Genomic DNA, 20,794 nt, shown 5'->3' on the forward strand with positions numbered 1-20,794 from the left:
AATTTCAATTGGAAAAATATTTTTGGAGCAGCACTTAAGAAAATATATGTACAGTTAATCACATTCCTGAAAGAGACGGATTTGTTTAAGAGAATATAAAGTTTGTTTTTTTTAATATGTAGTTTGTCTGCCAATCTCTTGTTCCACACTCCAGTCCAGTTGGTGGCGGTAAAGCACCTATCAGTTGGTTTGCCAACCGCCAGAAACGCTTCAGAAGAAGAAGAAGACGTCACAAGGCTGCGCTACGCTCCTGTTATTCGGCTGAAGAAAGGTGTGTGCTTTTAATCATTCAAAGTGTTAAATAAATGCGATCATTATTGTTCATCATTTATTTGCTTTATGTAGTGATTGTAATTAAGGTTTTGTGTGGATAAAGCTCGTCCACACATTAGTAACAGGAAAAGTGCGTCTCATTTGTCTTCCTGTATCTTGCAGCAGTTTATCATGAACATCAGTTGAGTCACTAGCAATGTGTAACGACAACTTTTAGAATTGCAATTATTGCTAATGTTTCTTTTTTGTTTTTGTTGTGATAAAAAAAATTAAAATACAAAAGTAAATTTAAAAATGTGTAATCAATTAAATGTAATATGCTATTAAATGTTAATCAAAACTGGATGATAAGTTAAAGTTTCCAGTGTTTTTGTGTCTGTGCACTGACTAATAAACGAGGGCTGATTGTCAATTTGTTCTTTTTCTTCTCTTTTTTTTTATTTCTTAATTATTCTCATCTTAAACAGGACAGTTTCCCACCACAGGAAATAAAAATCCTCCAGGTGGAGTAATTGTTATAAAGTTGGAGTTTATTAAAGAGGAGAGTGAAGACATGAGGATTGAAGAAACATTAAGAGTCAAAGATACTGAGACACAAACAGGTTGGTTTTCATTCTCAAAGCTGGACTATCCTATGAACTTTCCTGTACATTTTCTCAATTCATTTGTCTTTGGCAGGTGTTTTTCTACTTTGTTTGCCCTCCTGCAGCTTTCTTTTTTGAAAAGGCCATTTCAAAAGGCAAAAACAGCATTTAAAGAATTGACTCATTTAATATTTAAAGGTTAATGTTAACTGCTAGGATTGAGTAACATTTTTCATATGAAACAGTTGTGTGCATGTGGTCAAATTTGCTCTGATGAAATGATGACGTATGCCCAATAAAGTGTTTTATTGTCCGCATCAAATTACATTTACAAAAGTAATGTGATTTTATTTTGTGACAATAAAATATATACTTAGCACTCTTTTAGAAACAAAAACAATGTTTTCCGTTAGATTACATTATGTAGCACCATGATATCGATTTTTGATTTATTGACATGATAATCGTTACTAGTTTTTCTCAGTTGATTTGGTACATTTCTCAAATCATCCTTGACATTTGCAAAACAGCAAAAGCCAATCTCTTGCTTAAAATCCCCAGTTTATCTCTCAAAAATAAATATCTGTGCCAACAGAATGAAAAGTCCTTGTGTTGTTGTTTACAGATAAGACAAATCTGTTAGTCATGTTGTCTGTATAACAGTGTACTCTAAAGTCTGGATGACCATTAGGTTTTCTGAATTCCTACAACACATATTTTTGAAACCATCACTCATTTTCTCAAAACCTTAAACACAAATACAAATGTTCAAACTAATTTCACAGATTTTTCACCTGACTCTTCTGGCAAAATCAACCAATACCTTAAAAAAACATTTCACCTGCAATGCAGCGTGGAAAGAATTGCAAAGGAAATGTATAGAAATGTGCTTGACATATTATGACAACTTGTTCAACCACTTTGCATGCAAAGACTTATGCTATGAACCAATGCCTAAATGTTGAGAGGGGTGAGACTATTCAACGGAGACCCATTATAATACATTTTGATCAACATAAGCGATTGAAAATGTAGGAAACAGCAGATAATTGTACATAATCATTTGCTTGGATGTAGCAAAGCATTTTCATCTTGTTTAAAGAAATGACAAACTGCTTTTTTGATGTGTACAACGATGTGAAGATTAAACAAGTAGTTTTGAGAATTTCGATTCTGATCTGAACAATGTACCAAAGAAAAACTGTAAATTGAACCGTGAAACCAGTGACGATTCCTACCCCTCCATTACAGTACGTCATACTCTGATGCCAAACGCTCTTAGCGAGAAAGAAGGCAAACTCACCATAAAAGTAAAACTGGTGTAGACAAAGTTATCATACAAGTGGCAAAACTTGTAAAGAGCATTTATAAGCACCTTAAATACTGAGGCGGCTGATTAACTGCTGTGCGTCCCAGTCCAGCATGAGTCAGGTGAAGCAGTCAGCTGCTTATTTACATGCTTCACTTTCAAATGATAAGCCATATGTGAGGTTGATGAGTGATAGGCCAATGTTTTTATTTCTTGTCTGATATACTGGAATTAGTCACTGCCTTTTTGGTATTCAATTGACTCAGCATGAGCCAAATTAGAGACAAAAAAATAATAATTTGCTTCTGTTGTTCAAAAATTACAAGCCTAAACTTGACTGCAAATTTGAGCTGCTGGCACTAGAAGGTTTGAGTTAGAGACTTGAAACTTGCTGTGGTTCGTGTTGAGTTTGTCCTCTATCTGTGTTTCAAATTTCACAATGATCTTGCAAGCGGTTCTACAGGCAGCCATAGACTAGAGTGCAATCTTAATAGTATTTGAGCAATCCTAAGTAAATGAGGAGTTAGCAATATTGAGGTTTTCTCAGATTACATGCAACATCTCTTGCAGTTGCTTAGTGGATGTAGAATATTGTTTATTTGACAAATGTTTTGATGCCTGTTATTTTGTGCCATTAAACTGGGGTTAACTTTTATTTGTCTTTTTCACCTTAGACCTAATGACACTGAAAGTGGAGAGTGAAGTACTGAATGAAATGGAAGAGAATTATGGTTTCATTAATGGAGAAAAAACCTTTAGTTGTTCACAGACTGAAAAGACTTACTCAATAAAAAGAGCTCTAAAGACAGAAGATAAGCCGTACACATGGCATTTCACACAACCTGGAAACCTTGGTGTCCACATGAGAGTTCACACGGGAGAGAAACCTTATGCCTGCCAACAATGTGGGAAGCATTTCAGTCAGAAAGGAAGTCTTAAAATACATGTTTTAATGCACACTGGAGAGAAGCCTTTCACCTGCCAACAGTGTGGAAGAAGTTTTAAACGGAAGGGAAACCTTCATTTCCACATGAGAGTTCACACTGGAGAGAGCCTTCTCACCTGCCAACAGTGTAGAGTAAGTTTCACTCAAAAAGAAAGCTTTAACAAACACATGAGAATTCACTCTGGAGATCACCCTTTCAAATGTGATCAGTGTGGAATAAGTTTTGATCAACAAGAAAACCTTAAAGTCCACATGAGAACTCACAGAGAGAAATCCTACACATGCTCTGAGTGTGGAAAGAGTTTCTGTCAAAAACGGCGCTTTGAAGACCACATGAGAATTCATTTTGGAGAACAACCCTACACATGCCCTCAGTGCGGAAAGGGGTTCAATAATAAACGACGCTTACGCCTGTTTCACACTGCACGCGTAAGCAGGGCGTAAGCAGCGCGTATTTTTTTCGGCGCCCATGTTAACAGATTAGAGCATTCACACCGCACGCAGGGACGGCGCGGCAGCGCGTAGCAGGAGCAGAGCAGAAGCGTCAGTGCCGCGATCGTTTTGGCGCCGAGTCTATTTTTGCTGCGACGCTTACGCTGGATTAAAGCCACAGTGCATCGATCTTGATCAAATCTGACCTGATTCGCACGAAAAATAACAATTTCACCATAAAATCATGTATCACATGTATCACAATCACGGTTTAAAAGGCTCACCAGCAAAAATAATGCATTTGTTTGTAAATAATGTCTATAAATTAGCCTACTTGTTCAAAACAATCACGTAAGCAAAGTTTGTACTATTTTCTGCTTGTTTTGATATATACAAGAGTAAATAAACATACTACTGCCATTAAAATGTTAATGTAAAACATTTAAAAATACAGAAATAAAATCATTTTTAAAAGAGAAGATTCTGAAAGTACTGAAGGAGATCCTATAATTATTTAATATAGATTTACAGTGGTAAAACCAACAAATTATATTTTTATATGATATGTTTTAATATGTTTTTAAATATAATGGTTTAATTATAAACGTGGTGATTATCTCAAAGTTGGACAACCACCATAAAAAAAATATGAAAATATCATATGAATCTAACCATGTCATGGCAACAAATGTAAAACAAATACCAAAATACCATAATTTTACATATTCTTTTTGTTATTGAAAAACTGTTGCTATAATTATCATAAACCTAACTGGTAATCATTAAGACGATCTTTGTCTAAAAATATATTCAATATTTTAGCGTTTCTAATTTGCTACTTAAATCTACGACATATCACAAATCAAAGCACATGACAGTTCTTGGAGAACACCTGAAATGCGTGACTGAATGAACAATACTTGTCTATAATGGAAGTACACAAGCTGCAGTTCAGCTGCGCGCGACAAACGCTTCCAGTGTGAAAGGAAAATGGATGCGCGCCGCTTCTGCTCTGCCTACGTGCTGCGCACGCCCTGCTTACGCTCTGCTTACGCGTGCAGTGTGAAACCGGCGTTAGAAGAGCACATGAGAATTCACACTGGAGAGAAGCCTTTCACCTGCCAGCAATGTGGAAGAAGTTTCAACCAAAAAGGAAACCTTAACAGCCACATGAGAGTTCACTCTGGAGAGAAACCATTTATATGTGGTCACTGCGGAAAGAGTTTCAGATATAAAGCATCCCTTAAATGCCACATTGATTTGTCACATGTCAAAGAATGAAAAAGACTTTGTAGGCTGTGCTGGTGATAGTGAAAAAGAATAAATTGAGAAGGGGAGGAATTAAAAATTATAGTGCAATTTAAAGAGGAGTTGAAACGAGCAGATGAGATGAGATCAAGTGTGTGAAAGTACTTGAAGATGGAGCATTGGTGGTAATATTTATTAGTAAAGAACAGAGGAATAAAGTGATAACAGTGAAAATTGTAAGCAAGCAATGATTCTAAGTTGCAATCAAATATGTAATAAAATCTGGGTTTCTGAAGTAATGACTGGGGTCCCATTAAGTGTAAATATGAGAATACAGGAGGAGATGTAATAGAAGCCAAACGCTTACAAATGACTACAGAGCATTGAGCTCTTTCTTCCTGTCAGTTTGTCTCTCATGTTTATCTTAAGACTAAGCCATGCCATCTTGCCAACATGGGTCATTTTTCATCAGGAAGGTTTAGTAAAGTATCACCACATCAGAGAAACTCATGCTGCACCAGAGCTACATGACTGAATGACTAAATAACCTCTGCTCCTGCAATTTATATAAGGACGGCCATGATGTATTCATATTTCAAAAAACGTTTGTATAAAGAGAATAAACCGGTTTTATAAGTGAAGCTGGGAAAGCCGTTTTTAAATTGTATTCATTATCTGCTGAGATCTTCATGTATTTAATAGTCGTATATTTTTGCAGTTAATTTAAGTGTTACTTTTAACACTAAGCAGTACAGATTACATAAACAGTAATGTTCATTTTATCAAGCTATCCAAATGGCGGATTGTGGCTTGGTTTTACTTGGACCATGAGACAATGGAGGCACCATTTTATCATTTCTAGATAAATTGAGTAGCACGTGAAAACAATGAAGCAGTTCACACCACAAGTGCTCATGGTCAGTATTGTATCATTCTCTATTATTTTAATCTAGAGCCAAACATGCTTTATGGAAGCCCTTCCTGTGTGCGTTACTTCTCCATAAAGACACTAAGCACAATACATTGATTATATTGAGGTAAACTAGAATACGATTGAATACATTAAGTCACTTGTTTTCCAATTAATCATTTTATACAATATGATGAATAGTTCTTATTTCTAAAGTAGAATACAGTGATTCAGATATTGTGTAAGAGTTAAAGAATTTCTAACCAGACATCAAGTGGTATGATGGAGTGATGTGTTTTCAACCATTTTCATTGGCTAAATGGGGATTTTGCTACCTTGAAATGTATATTTTTGGCTATAAAATCTCCTTTGTCTCTTTGCTCACAGTCAGCTGTGTGTAAACCAGATAATTTTATGCAGAAAATTAAAGCAAGAGAAAGACAACTTCTGTTTGGCTTTTCATTCTCAGTCTACACAATTATTTTATTACTTTAATAAGAAATTCTAAAACACTGCTTCATATTAGCATTCGGCAGCAACATTCCCTTCATATTACTGATACAAAACATTTTTTAATTTAAATTCAATTAATATTTGATTGTTTAAAATGCAAGTGCAATTATTGTCACCAAAGCTAACCCACCCAGCACCAGACATCATTTGGTCTTTTTTTGGGCTAAATCATGTTGGCCTGTCATTGACTACTTTAATCTAAAATTTACATTAAAAATTAGTCATTATTTGGTTCATCGGATTTAGTCCAAATGTAGCTTAAAAATTGATGTTGAAAATTGGTCTTTGTTTGGTCCGTCTGATTTTTGTCCAAATTTATATTTTAAAGACGTAATTTGGATGTCTTTTTTTTGTGCTAAATCAAGTTAGCCTGTCATTGACTTCTTTTAGCCCATAAATTAATGTTAAAAATCATTGTTTGGTCCAGGCAGGTTTTCTGGTGGTGGATTTTCAGTGTGTTGTCTTCCAGTGCCCGGCTCAGGCCACACTTGGCCCAAACTCCCCCTTCGCAAACTCTGCCATTTGGCCCTACATCAATGTAAACAAATTTCTGGTCCGCAACCTACTAAAGCCATTAGAGCAATTGAATTGAAGCCTTTGTAATTGTAGTAATGGGACCCTGAATTTGGAGGAGGATGGATGCTGACATGCTTGCCATCTAAGGCACCGATGCAATGTATTTAGTTCCACCTCTCCTTAAATCTGGTGGAGATGAGTTTCCACTCCTCTTCTGTGGATGGTACTTTAAGGTAATCTTGCTGTAATGCCTTTTAAAGAGCCTCACAGGTTTCGACTACAATCCTGGAAATACTGTGCCTACTAACCCGAAATGTGTATTCGAGAGAGGAGAAGGTCTGTCCTGTGGCCAAGTACCTCAGCGTTACTGCCAGTCTCTCCCCAACAGGTATTGCCTCCCTCCTCACTGTGTCTTGCCTTTTTAATGATGGTTTCAGAAGGCTCACCAAATTGCTGAATGTGGTTTGCCCCATTCGTAGCCAGTTTCCATAGCTAGGTGCATCTTCCTCAGCCAGCTCCCTCAGAAGCTGGCTGTAACATCCCCTCTTCCTCCTCAGTAGCCATCTTCTGGTCCATGTCTGTTTTTCCTTTTTGCTGAGATGAATTAAATTAAAAGGTTACTAAATGATTTCTATGATGTTATTGCACAGCACAGTAATATGCTATATACAGTAATTACATATGGCAGTCATTTACGCTTGTCTGGCAGCGGAGGACGCTCGCTTGGCGGCGGCGTCTGCTCACTCCGTGCCCGATGCGGCGGCGTCCGCTCACTCTATTCCTGATGCGGCGATGCCCGCTTACTCTGTTCCCGATGCAGCGGCGTCCGCTCACACTGTGCCCAAGTGGATGGCAGTCATTTACGCTCGTCTGGCGGCGGAGGACGCTCGCTTGGCGGCAGCGCCCGCTCACTCTGTGCCTAACACGGCGGTGACCGCTATCTCTGTTCCTGAAGCGGCTGCGACCGCTCACTCCGTGCCCGATGCGGCGGCGTCCGCTCACTCCGTACCCGATGCGGCTGCGTCCGCTCACGCTGGACGTTCACTTGGCGGTGGCGGCACGGCAGCACATCCGCCACGTGGCGGCGGCGGAGGCGCTCTTTCGGGGGATGGCAGTCGCGCAGGGGCACGCTCACGTTCCTCTGACGGCGGCGGTGCCCGCTGACATTCCTCTGGCGGCGATGCCAGCTCACGTTCCTCTGGCTGCCTCTTCGCCATTGATGGGATGGGATGGTGGACAGATGATGTCTTTTGCAGCCTTTTCGACTGCATTCTACACAGAATGCTGCCCTAAATTTGCTTGATGTGCAACCAAAATATAAATTTTGGCGACCATACTTGGCACTGATTGTGTCATTTTTGAGATATGTCACCCCCTCCTCAAATTCTGAACTTGTTCCTTGACATGATGTTGTATATATGTTTGTGCCATCAGATAGGGCAGTAACGATTTTCAAATAAAATTATTCTATTTTTATTTTTTCCCCCTCATAATGATATGAGGTGGCTTTTTTTTAGTGGACCTATTTGCAACACACTTGCTACGTATCGGTGCTGGCCGTGTGTATGGACTTGGTTTTGCCATCCTAAGGGTAAGAGAAAAATGCACAACATACTTAAGAATACTTACTGTGAAGTATGTGTATTTAGACAGTACCAGTCACAATTTGAAATATTTTCTGAGGTAAATCTTGGCTTCACAAAAAAATAAGTGTTCCTGTCAAGATTTTTTTTGTTTAATAGTCTTCTATTTTTTTTTACTTCACACTTCATTCATGTAAGTGAGTCATTCATTGAAAGTTATTAATATTTCCTGTGAAGTAAAGATTTACTTCATAAAATGAACCTAACCCTAAAGACAGCCATTTCACCACTTCCTGACAGAAAAGCTTGTTATCTGAGGTAATTCTTTACTTCACAATATATTTTATCAATGACTTTCAAAAAAATAAGCCAAATGTGTGAACAAATTTTCTCGTGAAATAAATATTTACCTCAGATAATTATCCTAACCCCAAGAATTATCCAACTCTCCGTCTGACCGCAGACTTAGATTTACAAGCCACTTTTTTCTGCGTTTTTTTTTAGTCAATTTCTTGCGTTTTCCTCCTTATGAACAGTAAATTTTCATGCACGACAAAAAACTTAAATTTCTAGGTTTGACCAATTTCCATAAACAACTCAAAACTTAGGCATTTCGAATTTCTTCTAGTGATTCCTATGGAGAAAAATCACAGCTGCATTACGCACAGCATCAGAACCACATGATTGCAAACAAACCATAGCGCCGCAATTATACAAAAACAATGTTTTGCTTATTGTGAGTATAAAGACTTTCACTTTAAGTTCTCTGGATGTCAGTTTATTTTACTTTTGGCTTATCAAAGACAACAGAGATGTTGTACATAGCAAAACACGTTTATTTTAATTGAACATTTGTAATGTTGCAGTGCTCTTTCCGTGTGTGAGTGTGGTTGCCAGCTGTGGGGTTAGTCAGACGGCAATTCTTCCAGTTATCTTCTATCCTAAAACAACAAAACGAAAACATGCAGTAGTACTATTTTTTCATTTCTAGGACTATAGTTTTTCCATTGAAAAATAATTTGTAAAGACTGTTGAGACTGTTGGATTTAGACCAGGCGTAAATTTAGTGTAAATAAGGATATCCGTCCCAAATGAGCTTTTTTGCCGCATTGGCATCTCTGTATGTAATTTACCACATGAAAATTAAATACTTAAGTTCAGTTTCTGTACATGTACATTTAATCATATCACCTTCACATGCTAACGTTCACATATGCTAATGGTCAGCGGCTGTACATGACGGACAACTTCAGAAAACATTTTGTGAACTTTTTAGCATTACCAGATACACAGTGATTATGGTAGCTAATGTCTACAAATATAAAAATATAAATACCTTTTATACCTATATATAAATACCCGACCGACAAAAGCAAAAACAAAAAGGCTGTGTCTGAAGAAATAAGCAGGAGGACCGGACTAACCTATACTGCCTCATGCCAGCCTTTCACACTTGCTCCAGCTGCGCCGACTCAGAAGACACCCACTACAAATAAGAGGGAAAAAGAGGAAAAAGTGTGTAAGCAGAACAAAAAATTCCAACACTGTGTGCGTGCGTGTGTGTGTTTGCGTGCGTGTGTGTGTGTGAGTGTTGCCAGCCTTGCTCCAACTGCGTCGACTCAGAAGACACTACAAATAAGAGGGAAAGAGAGGAAAATGTGTGTAATCACAACAAACACTATTTGAATAAATTAGAATTAGAAAGTTAGAATAAATCTAACCTATGGGTTTTAAGCCTAGTAAAACCTTTTCTAATATGTGGATTAGAAGTAACACAAAAGCTCCCTATACCAGAAAGAATCAGTATCAAACCTTCTGGTCATGCATCCCTCTCTGTAACAGTTCTGAGGATTAAGAGAAGCCTGACTATTTTTCAGGGTCTGACATATCCACCTACACTTGGAAACATTTCCGGTACAACCATTAGATTTGAACACTTTGACCAATGTTACATGTAAACTAAAAACAGTTCAGGCATGATAAAAACAACCCAATGATTAATAATTTCCACGCTGCTCATGGGAGTCATTGTAACAGTTCCGTTTTGGTAGAAAATACAGTGGAACCTCACAGATTGCACATATGACTGGTGTCTTCTGGTGGCAAAGCTTGCACTTTCACTGTCCAACAGTGCCTGTCATCTGTGACGTGCTTCAAATTGTGGCAATCAAATTTTAATGCCTGAGGTGCAGCTGTGCTTGATTCCAAACCTGCAAATTCCAGAACAAGTGTTTTCTGGGTCAGTGGTCTTTCCTTCTTTGCTCTGGCCAGATGCTGATGCCAAATGAAGGCATTGACAACAGCAATATCTACAAAGTAGTAAAAGAAAGATCGATCTGTGACTTGTGGAGCAATTTGTAGTATCCAATGAGGACATCGGACAGGTCCACTCCCCCATGAACCAGTTGTAGTCCTGTTGAGACCACTGCCCATCATTGTCCTTCACCCTCCTTTGCATTGTGTGACCTTCATATGCTTTTCGGAAAGTGGAGCACATCAGTACTTCCCGAGTGTCTTTAAAATTTCACAAACAGTAGCTCATCACATGTACCCTTGTGGAGCATTCTGTTGCCTGTTGTCTTTGGGAAACCAATCTTGTTTGGACGAATGGTGTCACATGCCCAAATCTTCTTAGAGAGGAGGTCTCTGAAAAGCATGGGACTGGTGTAAAAGTTGTCAACATACAGCTTGTAAGCAGTGCCCAACATCAGTTCATCTATGAGTGACATGACAGACTCATAGCTCAGCCCATTCTGAGATGGCATGGACTTACCCTCATACACAAACTCACAGGAGTAACCACTTAACGAGTCTGCCAAAACAAAAAGCTTTTAGCCCCATTTAGTGGGTTTGTTCTTCACGTACTGCTTGAGTCCAGACCTCGCCTTGGATGCCAACATCCTATTATCTATGGAGATGTTCTGCAGGCATCCCTAATGTCATAGAGAGGCCTGATCTTCCCCAATTGGTCATAGGCTGCTGTTCCCTTTTTCTTCTCATGTTCTTTACATCCCGAGGATCGCAAAGATGATGTTCAGAAACTTCCTACAGGACAAAATCTTAGTAGGAAGGGGAACACTATTAGCCTGGAAAAATCCAGACCCTAATCTATTAAGATTAAGGGTCTGGCATCGAGCAATGAAAAGGACCTAACTCGAGGGGCGGCACCAAGCGTGCATTTGAAACTCTCACTGCACGCAATTGGATAACGCCACAAGAATACATGGTGTGACGTATCCAGAGCAACGGTGAACATATAAGAGTGGATTTCAATGTTATAACATAAACAATGTGACAAGATTAATAACTATTAATTACGACAGCCGTATCAACCTCATAAAACAATTAGGTCCGATCAAACCATTCCACTAATATGTGGATGGACGCTAGCTTTTCATTTAGCAGCGAGACATATCGTCCTGTTCCAGTTAGGCTACTGCATTACTATTGAATATTTAAATTTTTCGTTACAGTAAGTTTACCAAGTGACTCTTACCATTTGTAAATGAGATGGACCTCATCCACCACAATCCCGATCAGGTTGTCCCGGTAGACCTTGTTTGATAACGTTTATCGCCACTTCTTTTTTAGCAGCCAGGACTCGAGACTGCCGAATGCTATCTGGCATTGCCCGCTTCGGATCTGTTCCTCTTCGTGGTCGCCCCATATGCTTAACTACCAGCGCAGCTAACTGATAGATTAAACTCTTGCCATATCCAGTCGGCAAAACAGCAAAAACGTCCTTATTGCAAAGGAACGATTCGAGCGCGGCTTTCTGTTCCTCTTTTAAATGAAAGCCAAGTCTAACTCGGTCATTGTAGCGGCCAAAGCCATTTCAAACAACTGGTTTTCATCTGTAGATCTCTTTCAATGTTTACTAATGATTCCGGACGTCGCAGCGCTGTCGTCATCAGCTTAGCTCGCCTCTGTCCCGCCTACATCAGATTCACCGATTTGATTGGTTCCCAGAACTGCTTACGTATTGCAGTAACCTGCATCATTGCTCGATACCAGAGTGTCTTGCAGAGACAATGCAAATTGTGCTTTCGCGAGACCTCTGGATTTCCAGGGTAAAACACTATAGGTTTGAGACCTCCTTCAGTAGTCAGTCACAACAGAGACCTCACAAGACCCATGTAAACAACATGTGCCAGGTAAGACTTAAAGGCTGTATCAGCGATTTCTAGCCTAAAACATAAAGTGTCGATTTCAGCTTACCTTTCATCACGATCCGCTCGCTGCCTGCCCCATAAATTGTCTGTGAAAAAACCGCGTCTCTCTGGTCAGCCTAGGGTCCGAGATATGCCAACACACCACAAATAACCAAACAGTGTTCCAACCAATCAGCGTCAGGGGTTTGGTGTTGTGGACTTTCCTACTGGTGCAGGGATGTGAGGGAGGCGGAGCGAAAGTCCACAACACCAAACCCCTGACGCTGATTGGTTGGAACACTGTTTGTTTTTGTGTGGAAAGGTTGGTAGTAACGATTGTTTTTTTGGCATATCTCGGACCCTAGGCTGACCAGAGAGACGCGGTTTTTTCACAGACAATTTATGGGGCAGGCAGCGAGCGGATCCTGAAGAAAGGTAAGCTGAAATTGACACTTATGTTTTAGGCTAGAAATCGCTGATACAGCCTTTAAAGTCTGTTTGGCCATGATAAACTGTTATGCCATGGCTTGTCTCTTCGCTGCTGATTTTTGGATCCATAGGCATTTGTGTGCTGAACGTCGGTCTGCAGCACAGATGTTGAAAAGAACTGCAGTGCTGTGTAGGATGCAGTTGTCACCAACTGTGGCCCAGGTTCGCGAGCAGGCCTAAACACAGGCTTGGAAGAGCTGCTGCTAAACAATAGAGGCCTAAACACAGGCTTGGAAGGCACAATGTCATCCTCATCCACAATATTATTTAATTGTAATTTATTCCTGTGATCAAAGCTTAATTCTCAGCATCATTACTCCAGTCATCTGTGTCACATGATCTTTTAAAAATCATTCTAATACGCTGTTCAAGAAATATTTATTATTATCAATATATAAGCAGTAGATTATTATTGTTTTCAGGATTCTTTAATGAATACTCCAAAAGATCCAAAGATTAGCATTTACTTGAAATATTTTTTTTTATTATATACCATACTATTCAAAATTTACATTGATCAAAAGTGATGATAAAAGTCATAATATTACCAAAGATTTCTATATCAGATAAATTGTTTTATTTTCAGTTCATCAAAGCAAACTGAAAGAATTCTACTGAGCTGTTTCCAACATAATATTTTTTGAGCAGCAAATCAGAATATTAGAATGATTTCTGAAGTTTAATGTGACTGGATCATGAGTAATGATGATAAAAATTCTGCTTTGACATCACATGATTAATTTACATTTTCAAATATCTTCAAATGAAAAACATTTTAAATAGTACAAATGTATTTTATTCATTTTTTCTGTACTCTGGGTTGGGTTGATTTAAAATGACTGGTAATGTATAATGTCTAAAGTCTGATTACTTTGTATTCATCACAAACTGGGCTACAATAACATGTGAGCAGAATTAATGACCCTTATCCTTCACGTGACAGGCAAATGTGACATCATACTGCGCTTTTGAATCAGGCAGTGTATTCTATGGCATAGGAAAAGGCAAAAATGAAATGAAAAATAAATAAATAATGAAATTCTCTGTTATTGCCTTATTTGGAAGGTCCGTGAATAATAATGAAGGGCTCTGCTCTGATTGGCTGTTTCACAGAGCTGCTCATCTCAATATCTGGCACATGGAGGAATATATATTTAATTACGGAGCTCTAGCCGCTTTTAATATGCCGTTTGTTGAATCTGCCGTTTGTAATCGGCAAAATTTCACTCTCATTTTAATCGCATGTGCTCTGTGTAACGTTATAATGCAGCGAAACAAGTACTTACCACACAAGTTTAGATGCTTGTTCGTGATAGTCTCTGGTGATGCTCCGGATCTGTAAATCATTGGCCATCATCAGCGCAGTGATCTCTCCTTTTATGTGGTAAGTCATATCTTTTGTACTGCGGTGTATATAGATGAGGTGATATCATGCCAGTGTTGAATGCTTGATTCTAAGTTGTTGACAGACAGATATGAATTTTTGTGACTGAATTAAGTAGTTGTATGCTTATTCAGGTTGCTGTGTTTATTCCAAATTGTTAAAACAGTCACCGCATGATCTGTTTCACATTTTAGAAACTATTTTATAATTATTCCTTATATTTAAGAATATTAACAATAACAATGTATTTAGATTTACCATCCTCAGAATCACTATTAAAAAGACTAGGTGGCTGCACATTTGGGAGTCTTGTTCAGGTGTTCATTAAAATTATAATTTCACAATTTTTATTTTCTTATCTTGAAAAGTTTCCAAGTCTGCTTATCTGGAATTTTGCCATTTTTTGCCTTCTTTGATGGCTCAGATGGGGGCCAGTAGCAGCTCAAGACCTGTTTGTTCATTTAGATAAATACCCAATCACAAACCAGCCAAACAGTAAAAAGTCTTTCACAATATTAAACAGCCTATTTAGGTTTTTATTAATTTTTTTATTTATTTAATTTTTGTTTACAAAACATAAGCAGTAGCAATACTTCCATTTGCCACAATCCAAATTTGACACAACTGCAACTGTCTCTTTTTCAAATTCAACCACAGCATAGGTGATAATGAAAAAAAAAATAATAATTTGAAGTGTAATTATTTAGCAAATTGTCAGGGATTGTGCTGAGATGAAGAGTCGTAGATACATCAAACAAAGTTCTTTAATTTCTTCAAGCAGGTTTATCCGGAGACAAACAACTCAATATAACATTAAGACGACACAATGATACAAAAGGGCAAACGACTTATAAAGGGTAACTAATTAATACACACAGGTGATACAGATGACACTTACCAAGGACTAAACCAAATAATCACAAACTGACAGGGGAAGACAGAGGGAGAAACCAACTAAGCAAAAGGCAAAAGACATGAAACATAAGAAGACATGTAACAGTACACCCCCCTCCCGATAGGCGTGTCTCGCGCCGTGACAATACTACTGGGGAGGGAGGGCGGGCGTCGGGACAGGGACGTGGGAGTTTTGGAAAGCCTCCAGGGCGGACCAGGAAGACATGGCCGGGGAGACAGTTCTGGAGGCCATGGCGGGTCAGGGAGCTCAGGAAGCCATGGCCAAGTAAACAGTCCAGGACCCAAAAAATCCGGAGCTCCGGCTCTGGAGGGCGCGCAGGGGAGAGCTCCGGCTCTGGAGGGCGCGCAGGAGAGAGCTCCGGCTCTAAAGGGCGCGCAGGAGAGAGCTCCGGCTCTGGAGGGCGTGCTGGAGGTGCGGACACTGGAGGACGCTCTGGAGGAGCGGACACTGGAGGACGCTCTGGAAGGCTGGGCGGAACCAGCGAAGGATCAGGAAGGCTCAATACTAAGTTCTCTCCTGCACGCCCTTCAATACCAATTTGGCCGGTGTGTCAAAAACTTAATTTCGGTCCCTGCATTCGTGTTCAATAAATCAGAAAGAAATATAATACCTTTATCAAACCATTCTTTTCTAAATATACTCTTGTTTTTAGACAACACAAACTGGTTATTCAGGGTGCACAAAACTGCAAGCTCTGAAACTTTAAGACGCGGAGGGTTACTGGAGAAGCATCTGCATCTTTTTAGACTTGGCAGACTCTGCTTAAAAGACCCGCCCTCCTCACTGGACAGTTAAAAAGACCAATCAAACTAATGATGACGTCAAGTATTACCCAATAAAAAGTAGGAAAGGAGGCATCTTCATAAAATGCGTGTGGGATGATTTGCATGAGACGCTGCTTTAAAAAAAAAGATAAAAATACGGGACAAAACCCGTCCCGTATTGATTCAAAACGGGACGCGCAATTTCATTCTCAAATATGGGACGATTCCGTATTTTAAAGGACGGGTGGCAACCCTAGTCATAGGTCTGCCCACGACTAAGTTCAATACCGGATTATCAATGCAAGCTGATCAACATGTGTGACATCAGGTGTTGAGTCCACAATGATGAGAAATACTTGCCATCTTTAACTTATTTTACAATCGCACAAAGAACTTTCTCAGCCATCATCTGAATAAACTCATCACAAACTGTAGAAGACAGGTAACTGGTATGTCCCCTGCCCTTGTTTTCATATCTGGCTAGATGCTTTGACAGAAGTGGATCAAAGTGACTAATTAACTCCAAGCAGCCCAAAAAGTTCCCATTGTGGGGTGATCCTACTAACTCATCGTATCTACGGAAGGGCAGTCCTCGTGAAGAAAGAAACTGAATAGTTGGCACTATGCGTTTCAAAATGTTGAGCCAGTATGCTCTCTCAGACTCCTGTTGCTGTACTATGTTTGAATCTATGCATGCATTTTTATTTCCAAGTGATGATATACTCAGCACCGCAGTACGATGATCCATACCATTCTCATGTTCATGCAAGCAATAAGCACAATTTTTCCAGTAGAGATGCGCGATTGGCGATTACAGCCACGGACTCCGCGGATAAACCGCAGATCAGGCGGATGACGTTATGAAAAATAATATTTTAATTAAATTCGGGCGGGAGGCGGGCAGTTGTACCAATCAAATTAAAAAAATATATGTATACATTGTTAAATATTATCTGACTATACCAACATCCAAAAAAATCGAGCACACTTTGAAATAGTCAAATTTTCATCAGGCAGTAATATGGCTAGTCGAGTCTATGCAGATCAACTGCTTGTTATTATCAGAGATGGCACCGCCGGCGAAGGAGGTACGTGACAAACTCAAAAAAAGGAGAATTAAAAACAAAGGAAATAGAAGGTCAGAAAAGTGTTGCCTGGAATCCCTGCTGAAAAAAACAGCATATGCTGGTTAGGTAGGTTTAGGTGCTGGGATGCTGGTTTTAGCTGGTCTGTTGCTGGTTCATGCTGGTTCTTTGAGGGTTCATGGTGGTTCTTTTGCTGGTTAATGCTGGTCCTTTGCTGGTTTATGCTGGTCCTTGACCAGCAACTTGACCAGCATAAACCAGCAAAGAACCAGCATGAACCAGCAACGGACCAGCATAAACCAGCAAATCACCAGCATAAACCAGCTAAAACCTGCATCCTAGCACCAAAACCAACCTAACCAGCATATGTTGTTTTTTTCAGCAGGGATAAGTTTTACAAAGTGGTAAATCAGGATGACACCAGTGCAGGCTATGTAATTTGCAAAACCTGCAAAGCAGTTTATGCTCATGACAGCCACAAGACGGGTACGTCTAACATGGTGCATCACAAGTGTGCTGCTAAACCTCAAACCTCCACAAACACCTTGACAATTTTTGTCCATCGAGATCCCAATAGAGTACCACAGAATGTAAAATCAAAGCTGACGGATGCATTTGTAATGTGTGTTTTTGAAATGCGCCTGTTCGATATTGTTTCTGGTAAAGGTCTCCACCAAGTGGCCCAGACGTTGATTGACATAGGAGCTAAGTTCGGTGCTGTTGACGCTGGTGCCATCTTACCCCATCGGCAAACAGTATGCGATCGGGCAAAGAAGCAGGCGTCCATTTATAAGCAGAAACTTTCGAAGGCCATCCAGAAAGCTTTAACCAGCAACGGTGGTATTGCTGTAACCACAGATATGTGGACAGATGAATTTAAAAAGAGGGCATACACATTCCTGACATGTCACTACATCAGTCAGTGGAAGCTGGAAAATCGTATTTTGGCAACGGTGGAATTTGACCCTACCCTGAAAAAAAAAAAACTGTGAAAACCTTAATGAGCAGATAACCAGTGTGTTAACATCCTATGAAATACAGACAGACAAAATAGTTTTTGTCAATGACCAGGGCCCGAACATAAAGGCCGCACTCCGGTCATACCACTGGATTACGTGCAACATCCTTAGAAGATATAGTCGACATGATCGATTACTGCAAAGAGCGTTGCATACCTAAAGAGTACCGGTGCTATCGCCAGCCTAAAGCACACCGTGAATCAAGAATGTGATGTGCTATGGAACAGCAAAGTCACTATGTTGGAATCAATACAGAAACAATACCAAGACATAAGAGAGCTGCTAAAGAACAGAGACCAAGAACATCGACTTGGTGGCATCCACCAGGATCAACTCACACACTTGATTGACTTTCTCACCCTTTTCAAGTTAGCAATCAGCGAGCTTGAAGGGGAACATTAACCAACCATTCACATAGTGTTGCTATGTTTTTTTTTAACTCAAAAAACACTGTGAGCCCAAGTTTGGAGACCCACCTTACATGAAAAGTATCGGCTCTCGCGCGTCTGCGCTTCTTGATGAGAAGATGTGCCCTAATGCTACTCATAAAATCCCCACTTTTTTCCTCCCGAAATTTAAGTCCCTGAAAATGCTGGTAGAAGAGGACAGACGAGAGGTGATTAAGCAAGTTTGCAAACTTCTACCAGAGGAAGGCGTCCGTCTAAGTCATGATGGAGAAGGCAGCAACCCTGTCACCGAGCCCATGCCAGCAACAGAACAAGGTGGGTCGATACTTTGCCTATCAGGGGTCAGCAACCTTTTCGTTATAAAGTGCCATTTGAATTTTTTTTCCAAATTCATCACTGTGCCATAATCCATATATGTAGTTTAACTTGTTTGATTAATTGTATTGTAATTTATTAATAATTATTTATAATTGAGGAGCTCTTTTCCAAAACGCGATAAATTAATTTCAATAGGTTTCATGAAAATTAAATTTTTTACCTATACCCACACATTTTGTGAATATTCAATTTATCCGGTAAAAAGTTTTATTTTATTTTTATTTTTTTTATGGCTCAGTCTGAAAATGTTGAACAATGATTATTAAATCAAACAACAATATTGTTGATGATAAATTCATTTTTTTTTTCAAAACGCTATAAATCCATCCATCCCCCCAAATGCTATAAATCTATCAATTTTTTTTTTTTTTTTCAAAAAATTGATGGTTTGTCTTTTTTCTAAAAGTCTTTTGTATTTTATTTTTCGTGTTTGCATTTATGAGGAAAAAACAATGTTACGTGACAGTTCTCCATCACGGATGCGACCACTCTAAAAAGCGGCACTAAAAGACTTTCAAACTTTCACAGAGACCTCAAACAGAAAGCACAAAGCATTTCTTTAAAGCGAATTTCGTTTTGTATTAATTGTATCTTAATTTTAATCCATGTTTCATTAACCAATTTACCCAGCAAACATTTTGACGATTACAGTTGAAAATACGTCCCTCCGTCATGTCCCGTCATGGTTGAAAAATATTTCCAAAATAAAAATCCAACCGACGTCTTTGACGTCACCTGACCGTGAATCACACGTCTTTTCTGCACAGTCCGTGCACGTCTAAAAATGTCCTCTTCTGCTTAATTCAGGGGTTATATTCACCTAAACGTGCATATACAACAGCCTAGTTTGTACAGTTGTAATAGGCAATTATTAAGGTTTTTAAAAGAGACAAATTCGGTCCAGTCGGACCTGAACGTCTTTATAACGTTGTAATCACATGTAACTATAACAATGACACTTTTGTAATAACAATTTTTATTGTGCAAATCCCATGCAAACAGTACTGTAACCAATAAACACAAACATAAAAACTAATTTTAAAAAAGTGAAAAAAAATAAATATATATATATATTTTTTGATATTGTGCAAAAACTATGCAACCAGTATTATAATGTTTTAAACAACAATGTTAACCAAAATAATTTACAAGTAGTGAAATTTATATTTATATATATACCAGACCAGTTTTTAAAGGTACCTTGCAGAACTTGATATAGACCAGTCGATTTGAAAGGCCTTTTCTCCAAGTGTCCGCCTCACTTCATATTAACCTTTGCCATTAAGGTATTTGACATAACCCTGTGAGGAAAAAAAAACAAGCTTGATTGATTATGCATATATAGTCTTTTTTTTTTTTTTTTGATGTGTTAACATACACATTTATGGCAAGCCGTTTTGACATTCATTTTCAGGATATGCACAATTTAATTCTTGATGTCAAAAATTCACATAATGTTAAGCAATTGCTTTTAACAGAATAGAAGTCAAAACGGCTTGCCATGCTTAACAGGATATAGATTCTTAATATCAAGAATTAAATTGGTTGATATCAACAATCTGCATTATTGATATTAAGAAATGTATTTCTGCAAATGTTGTTGATGTCATTGTTGATATCAAGAATTAACATTTTTACTAGTTGAAATGTAATTTTGATCATTACATTTTGGATATCAAGAATTTAATTATCAAGAATTAAATAGTTGATATCAAGAATGCATATTATGAGAACTGATAAGTCAAAATGGCTTGCCATACACATTCACCTATTATTTAAAGGTTGTATCAGCGAATTCTAGCCTGAAACATAAAGTGTCAATTTCAGCTGACCTTTCTTCACGATCCGCTCGCTGCCTGCCCCATAAATTGTCTGTGAAAAAAACGC

The 20,794-nt window shown here is 38.7% G+C and overlaps 1 protein-coding gene across 1 annotated transcript; it reads left to right on the forward strand.

Annotated features, from left to right (window-relative positions):
• Positions 1-744: 744 nt before the first annotated feature.
• LOC141339644 (uncharacterized) lies at positions 745-5,433 on the forward strand. The gene is made up of 2 exons (XM_073844971.1): positions 745-875; positions 2,841-5,433. Exons 1-2 carry the CDS (start codon positions 827-829, stop codon positions 3,554-3,556), a joined length of 765 nt encoding a protein of 254 aa, XP_073701072.1. The 5' UTR covers positions 745-826; the 3' UTR covers positions 3,557-5,433.
• The last annotated feature ends 15,361 nt before the right edge of the window (positions 5,434-20,794 follow it).

The sequence above is a fragment of the Garra rufa genome, chromosome 1 (assembly GCF_049309525.1).
Source record: "Garra rufa chromosome 1, GarRuf1.0, whole genome shotgun sequence".
NCBI classification, from domain to species: Eukaryota; Metazoa; Chordata; class Actinopteri; order Cypriniformes; family Cyprinidae; genus Garra; species Garra rufa.